General features: G+C 43.4%; 3 protein-coding genes across 5 annotated transcripts; 2 read left to right on the plus strand and 1 right to left on the minus strand.

Annotated features, from left to right (window-relative positions):
- The first annotated feature begins 2,482 nt into the window (after positions 1-2,482).
- On the plus strand, positions 2,483-5,485 carry fas (Fas cell surface death receptor). Of its 2 annotated transcripts, none has more exons than XM_040178482.2 (9): positions 2,483-2,644; positions 2,939-3,033; positions 3,311-3,445; positions 3,557-3,677; positions 3,848-3,912; positions 4,019-4,108; positions 4,211-4,257; positions 4,580-4,598; positions 4,922-5,485. In XM_040178482.2, the coding sequence occupies exons 1-9, from the start codon at positions 2,583-2,585 to the stop codon at positions 5,194-5,196; spliced, it is 909 nt and encodes a 302-aa protein (XP_040034416.2). In that variant the 5' UTR covers positions 2,483-2,582; the 3' UTR covers positions 5,197-5,485. The 2 variants fall into 2 exon arrangements, with proteins under 2 accessions (XP_040034416.2, XP_040034417.2); XM_040178483.2 differs by having other exon boundaries at positions 4,214-4,257.
- A 1,012-nt stretch (positions 5,486-6,497) lies between these two features.
- itprip (inositol 1,4,5-trisphosphate receptor interacting protein) lies at positions 6,498-11,475 on the plus strand. 2 transcript variants are annotated; one of them, XM_078104659.1, is made up of 3 exons: positions 6,627-6,746; positions 8,322-8,474; positions 8,627-11,475. In XM_078104659.1, the coding sequence occupies exon 3, from the start codon at positions 8,701-8,703 to the stop codon at positions 10,306-10,308; it is 1,608 nt and encodes a 535-aa protein (XP_077960785.1). In that variant the 5' UTR covers positions 6,627-6,746; positions 8,322-8,474; positions 8,627-8,700; the 3' UTR covers positions 10,309-11,475. The 2 variants fall into 2 exon arrangements, with proteins under 2 accessions (XP_040034413.2, XP_077960785.1); XM_040178479.2 differs by lacking the exon at positions 8,322-8,474 and having other exon boundaries at positions 6,498-6,746.
- Positions 10,878-13,445, minus strand: LOC120820562 (glutathione S-transferase omega-1). Its single transcript, XM_040178488.2, has 6 exons — positions 13,267-13,445; positions 12,305-12,413; positions 11,989-12,211; positions 11,810-11,911; positions 11,504-11,610; positions 10,878-11,286 (listed from the first exon to the last, which is right to left on the minus strand). The coding sequence occupies exons 1-6, from the start codon at positions 13,292-13,294 to the stop codon at positions 11,136-11,138; spliced, it is 720 nt and encodes a 239-aa protein (XP_040034422.2). The 5' UTR covers positions 13,295-13,445; the 3' UTR covers positions 10,878-11,135.
- Positions 13,446-13,800: the final 355 nt, after the last annotated feature.

The raw sequence follows: 13,800 nt of genomic DNA on the forward strand, positions 1-13,800 counted from the left end.
ATGACTTTAAAGTAGAATATATAAACGGTGGAGCGTTGAATGTGCAGTGTGAGACATTGTAAATGATTTGGGTGTTTAAAGGGGCCACTTACATAAGCATGCAGTCACATTTCTGGGAGGAAAAAAAAACAGGTTGCTTAACAGGTTCTTTCGAGTTTTTAGGTTCACAATGTTCTGACCCAGTTCCCATCAAAGGACCTTTAGTGCGTCTGGATAATTGTTAACTGGAATCAATCAAAATGACTATGTCGCAATACGACTTTAATGAACATTAGTGGGCGGGAGGAATCGCAACCACTTTCCGCCTGGCATTAGCCTTATCTTGCATACGGGCCGGGGCCGACAGGGAGGGGGGGGACACGTTGATGATAACGTCTTTCCACGGGGTCGAAATGCACCAGCCGCACTTTTCTCCTGTTGGTTCTGCGGCTTTTGGGCTTTGCGGCAGTTGAGCAGAGCGGGGGGGGTAGTTTTGCATATATATCTCTTTTCGTGGTACATCATATTAAATGGTACTTGAAAAAACGGAGTGAAACTATCGCCTTCACTGTCACATCATATAACTTGCATCTGTCCTTCAAGTACCAAATACATGTGCAAATGCAAAGGAAAGGGGAGAATGAATGATGATGAAAGAGCTGCAGAATTAATTGCAAGATCAATCCGGCGTGGTCTACTTGCTGTCCCGGACTCGGCTGTGCACTAAGCCGTTTTAACTCTGCTCCGTTTTAACAGTACAAAATAAATTACAGTCATGGAAACGTTTCACTCAAACAAGAGAAAAGTCAGGGGATCGTTAAAATGCATTGGTCTTCATCCGGTGACCACAAACATCTGTAATGATTGTCATGGTCCTCCATCCACTAGTTGTTAAAATATTTCAGTCTGGATCAAAATGGTCGACTGGCCAGAAGACCGAACCGACACCCAAGGCCACGCTGCTCGGGTCGCTAGGACTTTTCATTATATGATTTTGTAAACCACCTCTATGTGTGTGTGTGTGTGTGTTTGCTCTGTAAATTAGCCAAATGAGCGAGCAGCAGACTGGTACCAATCCGACACTGGGACTCACTGGGACTCACTGGGACTACAAAGACCTGAAATTTGATACACTTGAAAAAACAACCAAATCCCACCGGAGTTCTCCTTCAAGTTAAGTTCTTATTCCCCAGCCAAATACTTTTTCCTTCACTTTTGTTCCAAGATGAATTTGCTGTTAACTACACTTGGCAGAGATCAAACAAATATGGCATTTATTTAGTATAGGGTGGGAGTGAGGCATTCATTTAGAAAGAAAGCATTTCCTGCTACAGAAATGACTCGTATAGCACATGAGGACATCATTAACTCACTCCAAAATAACGTTATAAACCAAAGAGTACGATTATATGGATGCATGTATTGTTATGGCCAGAGGGGTTGCCGAAATCCAGCTGTGTGGTGCTTTGCTTACCGACATAACCGCCATATCTGTATTTTGCAAATTACCTGTCCAAGAAGAGAATAAGCCAGAAATGAGTCAGTATGAGGTGCTGCTGATACGGCAAACATGCATGTTCTAAACTTTACAACCGGGCGCTCATAACACAATAAAAGTACTGCAGAGATTTAAAAGGAATGAATTACAAACACAGTGCATGCAGTAAAGCTGGGTAGTTTATGTCTACAGGCAGTTTCTGTTGTATGGCAAATCTGCTGTTGGTATTGAATATTTTAAACAATCTAGTTTGAATATGCATCACTGAATATCATTTTTAGCAAACTCCGCCTGTCATCGTATACAAAGAGCAATGCCACCTCCTAGTGGCACAATTTGAGTTTCGCACAGACTAATCTTCACACCAAACAAATGCTCATGGCTTTTTATTTATTTTTAAGGGCTGTAACTTATTCCAATGCAGATAATGTGAGTTTGAGCTTGGATTCTTACAAAAAACAACAACTAGAAACATATTCCCAGCATCATGCATTGAAACAAATTTAGAATTATTAATTAATTAATATATTTATGGTATATTCTATGTCCCTGTATTTTGGGCCCTCTTTAAACCATTCCCGAGATGGTTCATGAATGCGGTCAACTCAAGCGGACACTGGAATTTTAGTGCACGTATACGCAGACATTTACGGTACCTTTAACTTTGGAGAAATTTGTAAAATACTTCATATTCAGTATCCTTGCCGGTTCAAATATTTAGAAATGGGCATTTTCAACTTATATATATATTTTTTTTACTTAATTAATTAATTATCTAACTAACTGTACAGTAAAAGCATTCATTTTTTGTACAAGATTAGTCAGAATTCTACCCTAAAACAACTCCAGTCAACAGCTTTTATACCGGCTTCTTGTTTAATACCGTAAATGTCAACATATAGCACACAACAACATACGGTTGCCAACATTTAGTTGAGACCAACACGTCAAATGTGTTATTCACAGGCTATACGTAGTCACGAGTCACAAACTGAGAAAAAGTAATCCCCCGGTTGTGGCGGCGCCTCCTCGCGGGGCGGATCCCTCATCCTCCGAAAACTCTCGGCAGAAAACCGCGTCACTTTCGTTTGAGTAGGAGACGCCGATGGCGGCCGCTTCCAGCGAGTTCCCCGCCCTGTGCGCGCTGCTCTCCCTCTGCGTGTTCCTGTAAGTACATGTGAACAAATGTAAGAATGAACAAAAGTCTGTGAGCTGTTACCGTAAGTCAGCGTGTCACCGGGCGTCCGGTGTTACCCGGTGTGACGGCCTGTTAACGTACAGCTGCGCGAGCGCCCGGTTCGTGTGCTTTACGTGGTCAACACCTGAGTTCAGAGGCCCGCGTGATACATCAACCGCCGAACTCATTAACGGGGACATTACGTGAAGCTATTTGTTAGTTATCTCGCTACTTTTATAATCGCGTAATAAAATTTACTTTCGGTTTCGTCGCTTCCTTTCCAGAGCCGAGTCCTCCGCCGAGGGGAGCACAGCAAACAGTTCGTGTGTGGACGGAACGTACGGCTACGGCGGAAGGTTATGTTGTCTGTGTAGTGCCGGTAAGTGACCTGGTCGTTAACACACAGTCTGTATTTATATTTAGATCACTTCCAACCTATCTGGTGAAATCTGGTGAATGAAGAAAGTGGCAAATGACCCAAGATCTATTAGCTAGTGCAAGAAGAATAACGTCATGGTTGAGAGCCCTTAGAGGTGACAGCGCCTCAAGAAGAGGTTAACGCCTGTGTTGTTGGGACACGGGCCTGTCACATTCATTTAAAGATATGGACAAACGTGGACACGTGAAACATTGTTATTTTTGTTTCCATACTGTAGGTCATTACCTGAAGGAGCACTGCACTGCCAATCTACAGCACGGGAAATGCGAACACTGTCCTCCAAATACGTACAGCATTCAGCCTAACAGCCTGAGGTCCTGTGAGCTCTGCTCATCCTGCTCACAACCCAATGGTACACGCGTGACGGAAAACGGCTGTTTTCCAAGAAAAAATGCAGTTCAAAGCCATGTAAAGTTCGGTCGACCTCTCTGATGTCATGTGTGTGTTTTTACCGTCCTTTCAGCCAATCTGGAGGTGGAGGAAGCCTGTACCCCTGCTCGGGACGCTAAGTGCAGATGTAAAAAGGATCACTATTGCAGCAGCGACGGCACAGAAAAGTGTAGAATCTGCCACCCTTGCGAAGAGTAAGTTCTGCCGCCTCTTAATGTCCCCGAACTAGAAGATGCATGTAAAGCTTCTGTCTTCAAAACAGGGTCACGCTGTGTTTGTTGACTCGTCCCCACAGACCTGCCACTATGATCTTAAAGAAATGGTACATTTTTCTCACTCACACTTGATTTTCTTTTGGTCAAAGGTGTCCGGAGGGCATCAAAGTCGCCTGCACAGCCAACAATAACACGGTCTGCGGCCAAACGGAAGGTACTTGCATTGTGATGGCCCTAGTTTGTAGATTGCCAAGTTATATATAATCAGATCCGTCATCATTTTTGTTTGTGCTGAGATATAATGTGTCTTTGTGTTTCAGGGGTAAATAAAACCGGCATAATAATTGGCCTTGTCTCAATAGTCGTGATTGGACTTCTTCTTGTAGGCTTTTTTATGTTGAAACGCCACCGTGAGTATTAGTACATCACCAGAGGTTCCGTTCATGTTCAATTTAAACGTTTTAGTATCCACCTAATAATATATCTGTGATTTTTTTCATCACCTATCTTAGTAGGGAAGAGAAATGGGAACATGGGCGTAACAAGTGCTCCTGATGTGGTAAGTTGTTCTCCAGTTATTACTTCTGTTCCATTTATAACCCTCTGGCCAGTCGTTAAGCAGTTTGGGTCCTCCATTTTCACACGTGCATGTGTGACAAACACTTTTCCATCTCTCCTCTAACCCCCTCTAAGCTTCCGTTTCTATAAGAGGTACAGGTTAGTTGTCTGAAGCCGTTGCTGTCCGTGTTGGTGTGCTTGCTCTGTGTCACTTCTGTTGTGCTTTGACGTATTTTAAAGCCTGCGCAAACAATCTTTCATGTTAATACTGTAGAGTTGTAATTTGTTCTAAATGTAACATTCATTCTTATTTTGTTCCTCAGGAGATGCAGCCTCTCACAGGTAGGAGAAGTCCCAGAACATTTCATTTCATCTCATTATTCAGTCTGATGTTGTCCGTAAGTTAGATGATTTCTGCGTGGAAGGGTTGTATGTTGTTTAGTCCCGTCCTAACCAAGTAGTGAGGAACATGATGTTTTCTGAGTGCTTATTCCTAACTGATTAGCAGAGCACCAGACCTTAATGAATCTCTAAAAACCTGTAAGATGTGAGAGGTCTGGAAATTTATGTTTTCTGTCCGTCAGAATCAAAATGCCTCTATGTGACTTTGTATTATGTTGTGTGTTTGATCACATTAATCCCCACTTTTCCCGTCTTTCACGTAGCTCCAGTTGTTGATCTCCAACCTTACCTGCCTGACATTGCACGAATTATTGGATGGAACGATGCGAAGGCTATAGCAACACGCAGCGGCATACAAAACGCTGTTATTGAGTCTTGTCTACTCAACCATCCTAATGATAGTCTGGAGCAGGCACTTGAACTACTAAATATCTGGGTGGAGAAGCAGGGAAAGGAAGCCTCGAATATCTTGGTCAAGAGCCTTCAGGACCTTGACAAAAGGGGCAAAGCAGAGAAGATTATAGAACTATTGCCTTGAAGATTCTACTTGAATGTGTTGCTTGTGATCGCTTCGTAAATATTTGCGCTGTTGTCTGTGTGAATTATTATTATTTTTTAATTTGGTTGAGAACACTCTCTGGTCTGAACATGAACTTTGTAAAATCATAATTTATTGTTTGATTTTTAAAGACCACTGTGATATTCAGTTTTTAAAAAGATACGGTCCTTGTCCTTTGGACGATGCGCTTCTGAGGGTGTGGAAAGTTCCATTGGGGGCCACAGCTTGTATGCATATTTTACCTCATTAAATGTATTTTTAAAGAACATTTCACTTTTGGTTCCTAATGTGTTGTGAGTGGTCTAGTTTCTATTCTCTCTTTGTTCAAAGACCGATTCCTATTCAGCCATGCGCAACAAATCCTGAACCCAGAATAGCACATTACATCTTTATTTCTAGGAACTATTAAAATATATTGTAGGCCTGTTGCACTAACTGTATATATAGTCATTTGATTTGTTCCACATTAAAAAAATTCTGTTGTGCAATTCATACACCAAAATACAGGCTGGGTTACTTCTTTAAAAGCACTTAAAATATGTATTCTTATTCCAATCGTCTTTTCCCCGCTCTTGTTTTGTACAAAAGTTACATTACTGCACCCTTTACATTTTAAAATAATTGTATTCTATATAAGTATCAACAAAATGGCGCCCTGCTTGTACAACAAAAGGGATTGTCATTTATAATTAGTGAAGCGTGGTGTTGATGACTTAAGACACAAAAACATATCCTCAGTAGCTCTACATGGTATGTGTGAGACGAGATATTTATCATTAGCAGTGGCACCGGTGTGATTTACCACCTTGAAAAGCATTCAATTGTACGTATTTGTTGAGGTCAATGTCCCCTTAAGATTCCCACTGTCTAATGACGAAGCGCCTCATTTTAATGTATTTTCATGACTGTAGGTCGGTAGAGTTCTGCTTCTAAAAGCCAAAATTGGGATTGTTGTTACGATCTGTTCCCAAGAAGGCTGTGTTCAAATAATTTGCCTACTTACTAGATAATAGTAAGTTATGAAAGAGTTAACTTCTCACATGTGATGCTCTCCATTTACAAAGTTGAAAAAAAGAAATTCTACTCACATGTGAAATAGCTCAATTTTGAAACTAACATTATCATTATTATATGTGCTCTTTTTATTTACGTACAATGCCATATGTTTTGCATTCAAATGTGGATTTGAGCCTAATGGGAAATAAATATAGGGCACACTAAATTGCAGAGTTACAGTCAAAGTGCAATGGACAGTTGAGTGACTTCTGCAAATGTTGTTACTCTAGAAAGAATTACAAAAAAACTCCCTCAGAGTGCTGGAGCTGCACGGACATCAGCCGGGGTGCCTGTTTGGGCTGAAAAAGGGGGATATGGGCGGTGTCTCTGTCTACGGGTGGAGCGCGCAGTCCGGAACTTTAGCAAAGCGCTGTGAAATTGTTTCCCTCTCGTTGCTCACACGAGTTTGATGAGGCTGCTTTCATCCGAGGCGGAGTTCATCGCCATGAACTTGCACAGAGCACCGCGCGGAAGTAAGTTTACCAGCTCCTTCTTACACCTTTTACACCTCTTTTAATCTAACTTCTCATGGCTTGTGCCCCAAAATGATGCCCGTTACTAATTTACGCTTTTTTAAAAACCCACCCCGCTACAGCGCGCGCCGTGTTACCAGTGACGTGACTCACGTTGCTAGAAAAGAGAAGTGAGTCACGTGGCTGGAAAAGTGCTTTTTTTTGTTGCTGCGACATTTCCCCGATGAGCGGATTCATATTTTGTTGCCAGGACAACCGACGTGGTAACCGTTGGCCATGGGAGCAAGACGACGTCACTGTGCACCATGGCGTCATAGCGGGTGTTTCTTTTCTTAACTTTGCTTTTAGGCCTACAAATGTACTACACGTGCAAACGTGTGTTAATGTAGTACCGTACTGCAGGGTATATAAAGTGCGCATTTTCTATAGTGTTCAAATTCCAATTAATTTGTGTCATGCTACTGTATTTTAATTACTGAGGCAACCATGTATAAATTACTTTAATATGGTGAAAGTTGTTATCTGTAATGATGCGTCCAAAAATATATTGATAAACTCAAGTACAGTATTACCCTCTGAAATGTAGTTGAGTAGAATTATATTTGCAATAATGTGTCTCAAAATGTAGCGAGCTTTGTTAATGAACGTTGTTACCTTACACAACTGACTTTAATTTAGTAAGTCAATTTCCATTTACTCTTACCTTTTTGATATATTTATTTTACGAGACATAGTATGTACTACATGCATTTATCAGCTGTAAATACTGGCTACATGACAGATTATATTGTTTAATACAAAAAGGATCAGCATAACTCTTCATAATTGTTCAACCTTTGTTAATCAAAGTCGCCTCCGACACAAACAGCGGCACATGGTGCTTGCTGACAGTAACGCTTGCAGTACATGAAGTAGTATTTTACACAGTGGCATTGGCATTTAACGTTCTACTAGAAATGTTTTTGAGGACAATTGAGAAGCTAAGGATCCTGCTTTTGTTTATGTGGACTACATGTTCTGTAACAATAGATGATCGCAAGTTATTTGCACTGGCCCCTCTTTCTCTCCCTCTGTCTCTCTCTCTCTGACTGAGTTTGTTTGGATGGACCGAACCATGTAAGTGTTGGAAAAGAGCCCAGTGAGTAAGTCATGGGAAGTTTCCACATGCAGCCATTACTGCTGTCATTTTAAAACACAAGTTTGACAGAACCGCTCATATTCACATGGTCTAACAGTGAGATCATAACATGCTTCCCATTTTATGTTCTTAGTTTGTCGAAGGAAAGCGCCGTTTTTAAGACTGTGTGTATATATAGAAGATCATAATTCAGACTATCCTCACCAGTGCAGTGGGAAGTTTTCTCTATAACTTTTACTAAATGCCTGGAACTTAAGCAAGAGACTTGTGTCATTTCCTCTTCTAATATATTGCATGACCTGTCGGTCATCTGACATCCAGGAAAGAATATAATTGTGTTCCCCGCATTGTTTGCCTTAGAAGCTGGATTTTGTTTGGTGGACATTTTTCAAAAAGGGTGGCGCTTTCTCACTTGATTTTGGACAAAATGTTAACAGGATGTAAACGCTGACGGCAACAATGTTGGTCACCATAGCGGGTTATCAGAGAAGGGGGACCAATGGGACCAAAGGGACCAATCTTCCTTCCTCCCATGTTGCACGGTCTGATACTGGAAGAGTGCGTCACTCCCAGTGTCACTATATTTAGAGGTACAATGTGTGCTTAACACAAATAAAAAGCAGTGTAGACACACTATGATATTTCATTAATTTAATTAAATACATCCAAACATTTTTTGGGCAAATGGCACACAAAAATAATTAAAACCATTTTTTTTCTTCTTTTCTAAATTTTCTTTCAGGATCTGTGCTGCAGCTGTCTGGACCACCGCGCCGTGCCTAAAGCCTAAATGCGCTGGCTGGAAACCAGCTGAAGATGCAGGGGGCCATCGCACGAGCGTGCGTGGTGGTGGCCGCTGCCATATTGAACCACCCCTCGCTCTTTACCCAAGACCACGGCAAGGCTCCGGACCAGGACGAGGGGCTGATGGCGCGCATGCGGCAGCACGAGGAGAGGCTGGAAATGGAGCAGGCGCGGCTGGACAGGGAGCTCTCGCAGCTGGACTCGGAGCAGGGAGAAGCCGGCCCGCCGGAAGGTTACGGCTGGTACTTTTGGAGCGCCGTGTCTTTCGCCGTATTCTTCGCCGTGGAGGTGTGCAGGGCGCCGGCCGACACCGACGCGGACGCCTGGCCGGTCGAGGATGAGGACGAAAGCGGATCGCCCGTCACCCCGAGGACCGTGGCGCTGGACAAGGACGCCCTGAGCGACTTCTGCGACAAATGCACCTACGCTTCGGCCCGCGACCACTGGAGGGTGAGGGACTTCGTCGGGGGCTTCGCCGGCGAGTTGGCGGACTCGCTCAGGAGCGTGTGCGCCGGGCGCGCAGACATGGAGGTTGGGGACTTCGTCGGGATCGGGAGCGTGTTCGAGTCGTGGAAGGTGGGCGAGCCGCTGACGTGTGACCTCATCGTGCCCTTCGCCCCTCCGGGTCCGTACTCCTTCCAGTTCCACCTGTGGTGCGGCGGCGCGGCCCCGGACACGCAGCCGGGCTGCGGCGGGATAAAGGTGAGCCGCTTCGGGGAGAACGAGGAGGGCTGCATCTGCGGCTCGGCGGACATGGGGGAGGACGTGCTCTGTATGCTGCACGGCGAGGACAACCCGCTCAAAGAGGACCGCGGCGCCGCCCACGAGCCGCCGCTGGAGCTGTGCTCCGGGGACACGCGCTGCTTGGCCAAAGAGCGGGTCGTCAAGTGGTTCCAGGTCGCGGTAACCAGAGCGTGGCGACGCATCTCGCACAAGTACGACTTCGAGGTGACCTTTCGCCACCTGGACGCCGCCGGCGCCCTGAAGATCCGGTTCCGCTCAGGGAAAGCGATCCTAGTGAACGTCATACCGGCGGTTCGCTTCGAGGACACGGACGCGTATTTCGTCTCCCACTTCCCGTCAGATTGCGGGACCGGCTCCCCCGACGCTTGCTGGCCCGTCTCTTTAGCCGTCCACGAGGGGCGTTTGCTGAAGCACTTCTCCAAGCTCCTCCCGCCGAATTCCTGTCATCTGCACTGCCTCCAGGTCATCACCTTCCTGCACAGAAAGCAGACAGCGCTCACGGGGCCGAGCGGCCTCGCCAACTACCACCTGAAGACCGCTCTGTTGCACTTGTTGCTGACCACGAGGCCGTCCGAGTGGAGCGCCGGCGCCACGGAGCGCAGGCTGCGGGACGTGCTGGGCTTCGTGCGCGCGAGCCTTCGCCAGAAGAGGCTCCATCACGCGCTGGTCGGGAACAGTAAGGTGCCGGAAGAGGTCGGCGTGCCCGAGGTGATCCGCGCGGCGGAGCCCGTGAATCTGTTCCGGTGCCTGGTGTTGCACAGGGAGCGTTACGCGGCGACGGTCGGGCATTTCAACGAGATGTTAAGGAACGCGCCCGCGCTCATACGAGAGTACACGTGCGCGCGCACCGCCAGCGTCACACACCAGATTAGATGAGCGTCTGTGTTTCTTTTTGCGACTTAATAAGCATCCAGGGTTTACAAATAGTCGCACGATGACTCAAATGACACTTGTACGTATTTTATTACAGCGGATATGAAGTAATTTTAGACTCGACAAGGTAACCAGTGTTACTAAAGGGGCTCCAAACGCCCCATGGCAGAATTTCAGTCGGTTGTTTGTAAAGTCTTGTGTGCAGTTATTTTTAATCTGAAGGCTTGCTACTGAAACGTTCATGTGGTATAACCCAGACAGATTTTCCAGTAGATTGCTTTACATTTTAAAAGCTGTAAATATCAAATTGAAAAGGTGATTTCTTAATGCACTTTTACCTTTTTTAGTAGAAAATGCAATGCACTTTTGTCAATTTTTTAACAGAAATACCTCTTCTATTATGCCGGTTCAAACAGTATAGCAGTTCTTTTGTTATCATACTGTGAATGGCAGCTATTAGTTATGCTTTGTAATATTACTAGAAAAGCATTTATTTTGCCTGTTGTACAGTTGTCTTTAGTTTATTAATTAAACCACCCAGTGTATTTCAATTAAATATAAAAAAAACAGAATTTTTTTTAAATGCAGTTTTTATTAGAGGAAGAGCAACATCATAAAAGTGTAGCATTCTCTTTACTGAACCGTATCTCAAATAGGAGTATTTGCAACTATATACTATAATATATATATATATATATATATATATATATAATTTTCCCATTTCATCAAAGTTATAAAAAAAAAAACACGGCCCCACTTAGCATAAAAATGAATATGATGTATACAATTTCTTTTTAAAGGGATGTTTTAAGGCTATCCCTTTTTCCCCCCTAGAGGCCATAGTCGTAGTTGGGCTTCCCGTCCACGTAGGACGCGTGGAAGGCCTTGAAGGTGTCCTGACTGTGCATTGTGGCTTTGACAGCCATGTCCTCCAACATTCGCTCCGTCCACTTCTTCAGCTCAGGTGTGCCGTCGAGGCAGCTGAAAAGACAACGGGAATCAAATCATTCACATAATTACAACACATGAACATACGGCCGATGTGGAACAAGAGGTTCTGATTGAGATTCCCAGCTCTTGTATTTTGTACTGTACCGCATATGTATTTTGGTTCTTCATGATGGTCAATGAAGGAAATGCTTCCATGAATAAAATTTATTTATTTTTGAATGTCTTGAGAAAGTATTTAATTACTTACTATTTCAGTTCATAGCTCTCAAGCCTCTCAAACCAAGGCCACATCATGTAGTCGATCATTGTGATGGAATCCCCACCAAAGAACTTGGTCTTCTTGTTAACCAGGTCCTAGAAAATAAACCCTTTTATCAGCATTGTACTGCAAACTAACCATGTGCAGTCAGCGGAGACACACGGGGGAACTCGCGTTACTCATTTCTCTGGAGGATGCATAGTCTCACACATCCACACTTGTGCTCAATGATCATTACCAGATCACATCGGTGAACATACAAAGAACCCAGAGCACTAGACTTTGCAAACTCACCTTATCCAATTTGGAAAATTTCTCCTTCAGTTCAGCTTCTAGTCCTGAGACGTCTTCGCCCTTCTTTTTGAGCATCGGAATCTTGTAAAAGTACGGTATGACCTGTAGTAAACAGTGGCATTGGGATTATTAAAGAGTAAAGAGTAAACAAAACCGTAGAAGTCTCTAATAGAGGGTACCTTAGAAAAATCCTCTAGCATCATCTTCTGTTGAGCTTTACCAAAAGGAGAGGAAGGAAGCAGCTTCCTCTCCGGGTAAACTTCATCCAGGTAGTCACAGGTGATGGGAGACTCCATTATCACCTCACCAGCAGATGTCTCCAGTACTGGGACCAGACCAAGAGGATTCTTCTCGAGGAACCAGTCGGGTTTGTCCTTCAGGTGGATGTTGATAACCTCATGTCTGAGAGAAAAAAACATGTTGTACAGTACATAAAAGGTTTTGGACAAGTGAAGCTATGGTTTTAAACAAAAGCATATTAAAACGTGTCTTTACTTGATCCCTTTGGCACTCAGCACTAATCTGGTCCTCTGGGCGAAGGGGCAGAATCTCATGCTGTAGAGTCTGATGTGGCCCTTGGGGACAGGACCCGGTGCAGCACTCCCTGAGAGACAAATAATGCAGTGCCATTACATGACTGTGCACAATCATTTATGCCCGAATAAGCTCAAAAAATTATAACCAATACAGACAGTGAAAAATAGATTAATTTTTGGAGAAAAAAAAAAGACGGGGACAACTGAAACGGTGAGCTGGCTTTATTTGAGTTTTTCCATTTAGCAATTGAAGATGAGATTAGATTTGCAATTGTAACAGCTGTAGGGAGTAATATGAATATTTAGGCTTGATGAATTTGAGCATTCCTTTTGGTACTTGAGCATAACTTTTTTTTCACATTTCATGCTTATTCTTTTACTTAAAAAAAGTACTTTATATAAATGTATCTTACAGTGGCAGTTATTGGTTTGGAAATGTGTGTTGACTTTTTATAGATTTCACTATCAGTAAATAAATACTATACGACATCCAATAACAAAGTTGAAATAATTCTGTGGTATTTACTGACAATTCCCCTCTTCTTTTTGAGGGCAGGACATTTAATAGTAGCAAAGTACAAACTTACTGCTGGTAAAGAACCTCGTAAATGTCTTTCTTTTACAATTACACCTGTACATTTGTAATCACGCACATGCGGTCATTCAGTCTTAAAGACGCATTGCTTTCAGTGTTTGCAGATAAGTAACGTTACTCAAGTTGGAAAGAAGTCGGTGGCTATTTGGATTCAGTTCAATCCCCTAATTGTCAGACATTGGCTAAAAAATGCTGACTCATCGTGAGTCTGAAAAAGGCGAGTCATAGCGACTCTCTGGAGTCTTTTTAACGCAACGTTAACGGCATTAAACTCCCTCAGGAAGTCGTATCAACGGGCGGTCAAACACATGACGTAACGTTCTTACCTTTGGCAAAAGACCTTTCTGTCGACATGGTTACACTTCGGGTGCTGAGAGTAAGGTAGTCTTAACACGAAAAGTGGAGAAAATGAGTATAAAACGATATTAGGTAACGCATTGCTGAAATGTATGTGTAACTTCTTTCCGGTAAGGGCGCGTCAGATAGAGCCTATCAGCCAATAGCAAGACAGCACCGTTGCCATGGAGTTTTCTTATTCTGATCAAGACTGGGTGCAGCGGCACTCCCGGAGAGACAAATAATGCAGTTTCATTAACGTGTTACATGACTAAGCACAATCATTTATGCCTGAATATAACTTTCGCTTATGTTACTGCTCTGTACATAAGCTCTAAAATCACATCCAATACAAACTATAAATCTGGGCAAATTATTACTTTCTACTGGCAAGGTGAACTTGAGTGAATTATTGAGGTAGAAACATTGGAGATTAATTACAGGTCAATGTAGAATGTTTTTTTATTTTTTTATTATACTTTTCTTTTTTTACCACATGTATTTATTGTGCGTGGGAAGTGGGG

The sequence above is a fragment of the Gasterosteus aculeatus genome, chromosome 6 (assembly GCF_964276395.1).
Source record: "Gasterosteus aculeatus chromosome 6, fGasAcu3.hap1.1, whole genome shotgun sequence".
Lineage (NCBI taxonomy): Eukaryota > Metazoa > Chordata > Actinopteri > Perciformes > Gasterosteidae > Gasterosteus > Gasterosteus aculeatus.

Coding starts and splice junctions, on each gene's coding strand:
- LOC120820562 (XM_040178488.2), bottom strand. CDS start 13,294: ATGTCGACAGAAAGGTCTTTTGCCAAAG. Junction 12,414..13,266: donor AGAAAGGTCTTTTGCCAAAG/GTAAGAACGTTA, acceptor TTTGTCTCTCAG/GGAGTGCTGCACCGGGTCCT. Junction 12,212..12,304: donor CTGAGTGCCAAAGGGATCAA/GTAAAGACACGT, acceptor TTTTTCTCTCAG/ACATGAGGTTATCAACATCC.
- itprip (XM_040178479.2), top strand. CDS start 8,701: ATGCAGGGGGCCATCGCACGAGCGTGCGTGGTGGTGGCCGCTGCCATA.
- fas (XM_040178482.2), top strand. CDS start 2,583: ATGGCGGCCGCTTCCAGCGAGTTCCCCGCCCTGTGCGCGCTGCTCTCC. Junction 3,678..3,847: donor ATCTGCCACCCTTGCGAAGA/GTAAGTTCTGCC, acceptor TTTTGGTCAAAG/GTGTCCGGAGGGCATCAAAG. Junction 4,109..4,210: donor TTTTATGTTGAAACGCCACC/GTGAGTATTAGT, acceptor CACCTATCTTAG/TAGGGAAGAGAAATGGGAAC.